The 3486-nt window shown below is 56.7% G+C and overlaps 1 protein-coding gene across 1 annotated transcript in view; it reads left to right on the top strand.

Moving 5' to 3' along the window:
* Positions 1–3486, top strand: part of SLC35F3 (solute carrier family 35 member F3) — a 28177-nt gene that overhangs the window by 14397 nt on the left and 10294 nt on the right. Inside the window, exons 3-4 of the mRNA XM_023745754.1 lie at positions 2698–2917; positions 3016–3079. Of these exons, the coding sequence (XP_023601522.1) occupies positions 2698–2917; positions 3016–3079 (284 nt within the window). The remainder of the gene's footprint in view (positions 1–2697; positions 2918–3015; positions 3080–3486) is intronic.

Genomic DNA, 3486 nt, shown 5'->3' with positions numbered 1-3486 from the left:
GGGGTGTGGGTGGTGAAGACGAACCGGCCCAGGCTGGGGAGTGAACTGGGGCTTGGGGGGTATGGAATTCAGCGATCTGGGTACGATGGGCAAGTCTCTTAACCTAGAGCCTCGCCTTTCTCACTTTCTGAGAGGGGAGAACTGAACCCCAAGTCACGTGAGGATGATTAGGTGACAGACTCGGGGCAGAGGCCCCGAACGTCAGCCCCTCGCTTCTCCCTCTCCGGCGCCTCCATCACAATCGACCAGGAGCAGGGACAGGGTCTGACCGGCCACTTCTGTGCCTGCCCCTCTCCTGTGGCCCCCAACATACACGGCGTGGTGCCCCTCGCAGGGACGTGGTTAACAACCAAAAGGTCAGTGTGGGCAACGTTCCGTTCTTTTACATGAGGACAAGCCAAGGAAAATGGAAAGGCTTATGGAAAAATTTCTTTTTCTCTTAGACAAAAGTCATTTTGTGAAGTACCCTTTTGGCTAATGCAGTGCCAACCGGATCCTCTCCTCATGATTCCCCTTCCTGGCCCTCAGGAGGGCCCGTGGCATTGGAGGTTGGCAGACCCGGGACCCGAGGGTGCCAGAGGCCTCCCTCACCCCCATCCCCTCGGCCCGCTTCCTGCGGGTCAGCCGGGGACACGGTGCGGCTTCAGGGACGGGTTCCAGAAGCAGGTTTCTGGCTGTGGCCCCCGGCGGGAGGAGAGACCCCGGGCAGTTGCCAAGGCTCGGGCTCGGCCCCCACCTTCTCCTCGCTCCCCCGGGTGGGGGCTGGGCCTCAGTCTGCATTAGGGAAGCAGGGTTGTTTGTGTCCTGACATTAGCTGGTTCAGTAGAGCTGATGAGTTAGTTTCCAGGCGAACGGCTGTTTGCCTACTGGGTTTGGTCTTGGGTCAACAGTGGGCCGTTGACATTTCCAGGTTGTCACAGTTTTGGGTTACAGTTCGTATTTGGAGCAGGTGTGCCCGTGGTCACGGGGCTTTGTGTTTGGTGACTTTGCTGATGGGCTCAAACCCACACCCACAGGATGTTGCTGGTGAAAGAGGAGTTGCTGGCCCGGCCGGCGTGGCTCCGGGATTGAGCGTCGACCTAGGAACCAGGAGGTCACGGTTCGATTCCCGGTCAGGGCACATGCCCGGGGTTGCAGGCTCCATCCCCAGTGAGGGGCGTACAGGAGGCAGCTGATCCATGATTCTCTCTCATTGATGCTTCTATCTCTCTCTCTCTCCCTTCCTCTCTGCAATCAATAAAAATATATTTCAATCAATCAATCAATCTTGGCCAGCACGTGCCTCAGTTGGTAGGAACCAGTGGCTGGGGCCTTCCGTCTGCCCAGGAATGAGGAGCGTTAGGCTGTCATATCAGTTAAGTGGAGATCAGTCAAGAGGACACCTCTTGTGCTCCCTTCCTTGTGCCCAAGAAGAGGTCTCTGGCAGGTGGACGGATGGTCTTCCTCTCTCTCGGGTTCCCTTGCAATCAAGGTCTATGTGGGCAAGGCAGCTGACGCGGGTGAGGGCACAGTTTTGGGTCTCCCGTCAGCACCAGGCTCACTAGCCTGGGGTCAGTTACCTTCGTCTCCTTAGAACTAAAATCTGCTCAGAGGAGCTGTAATCCCTCAAAGGGCCACCAGAGCTCTACTGGGCCCAGGAATCTCACCTCCAGGATGGACCCATCTCCAGGATGGATCCCCACGCCCCTCCCCACTTCCCATCAGCCACTTGGGCTGCCAGTACCCAGCCATGTCTGCACGCCCTTTTCCCCCCATGTCTACATCCATCAAACTTTGCAGGAATCAAAGGCAGGTTCTTGGAGGGGGTGTAAGCTTCCGGTTGGCTTTGGATGGCTCCTGTCCCAACATGAGTCATTTTTTTTGTAACAGTGAGTCAGAAGGAACTTGGAAATCCTACTTGCTCTGTGTTCCCGTAAGAAGGGTCAACCTCTTAGTTAAAAGAGGTTGACATTATTGGCACGATCCTTGCACCACCTTCTGTTGAAGCATCAGGGGCCAACCTGACATGCACAGAGGGAATAACACGACATCAGATCGTTGTGCGATGTTCTCTTCACTGCACATCCATAAATTATATCTGTAAAAGCCTAAGCGACCGTTAGGACCAAACAACCAGAACAACCCGTCGACCGGTCGCTATGATGCACACTGACCACCAGGGGGCAGACACTCAACGCAGGAGCTGCCCTCTGGTGGTCAGTGCATTCCCACAGCCAACCTCCCTCAGCCACTGCCCCCCCCACACCTGCCAACCTCCCGCAGCCCCTCCCCCCTGCCAGCCAGCCCCCCCATAGGCCTCGATTGCCAGCCAAACCGAGGGACTCCACCCGTGCACAAATTCGTGCACTGGGCCTCTAGTAATGATAAATAAAAAGCTCCCACCCTTCCTATAAGTGCTTTTTTTAAAAAAAAGACAGGGTGGCCCTGGCCCCTGTGGCTCAGTGGTTGAGCATCAATCTATGAACCAGCAGGTTGTGGTTCGATTCCCGGTCAGGGCACATGCCCGGGTTGCAGGCTCGCTCCCCAGGGGGGGGCGTGCAGGAGGCAGCTGATCCATGATTCTCTCTCACCACGGATGTTTCTCTCTGTCCCCTCTCCCTTCCTCTCTGAAATTGATAAAAAACAAAACAACGAAAGAGAGAGATGGGTGTAGGAGAACGTGCGACGGTAATAACACTGCCTTCTCTCCTGTTTTAGGGAATGCTGTCGGTTTTTTGGAGGCAATGGCTTGACTTTGAAGGTGTTTTTCACCAAGGCAGCCCCGTTTGGTGTCCTGTGGACACTCACAAACTACCTGTACTTACACGCAATAAAGAAAATAAACACCACGGACGCCTCCGTGCTCTTCTGCTGCAACAAGGCGTTTGTGTTCTTGCTCTCGTGGATCGTTCTCAGGGACAGGTTCATGGGCGTGAGGGTAAGTCCTGGCTGCCCGCCTCCCTCCCGCGCTCATGCCGACCACCGCCCGCCCATCGGCTTGCTCGTTCGCTCCGTGCGCTGGCCCCCGAGCCCGAGCTGCTGGCCGCCCTCCTGCCGATCTGGCGGCGGCGAGGACCCCGGCACGGGGCCCCTGTTCTCCGTGTGCCTTGCAGACCTTCTTGCTTGCAAACCATACTCGACAAGCGCCCATGAAAGCACCTTCCATTTCAGGCTTCTCCACAAGCGTTCCCTGAAGCGCGTGCCCGTCGGGGACCCGGCCTGGGGAGGGTGTGTGGCCCTTGCCGGTGTGGCTCAGTGGATAGAGCGTCGGCCTGTGGACTGAAGGGTCCCAGGCTCGATTCCGGTCAAGGGCATGTACCTCGGTGGCCGGCTCAATTCCCAGCCCGGTCTGGGAATTGACAACCAATCATGTGTCTCTCGCACATCGATGTTTCTCTCTCTCTCTCTCTGTCTCTTCTCCTCCCTCCTATTCTCTCTCTAAAAAAAAGGGGAGTTTCCCTCGAGTCCTAGAGCTGGTCTCGCCTGGCTGCCTGCCTTGTGGCCAGT

This window comes from Myotis lucifugus, unplaced genomic scaffold (assembly GCF_000147115.1).
Source record: "Myotis lucifugus unplaced genomic scaffold, Myoluc2.0 scaffold_578, whole genome shotgun sequence".
In the NCBI taxonomy this organism is placed as follows: Eukaryota; Metazoa; Chordata; class Mammalia; order Chiroptera; family Vespertilionidae; genus Myotis; species Myotis lucifugus.
The sequence above is the reverse complement of the archived record's forward strand: the minus strand, read 5'-3'. Positions and strand labels throughout refer to the sequence as shown.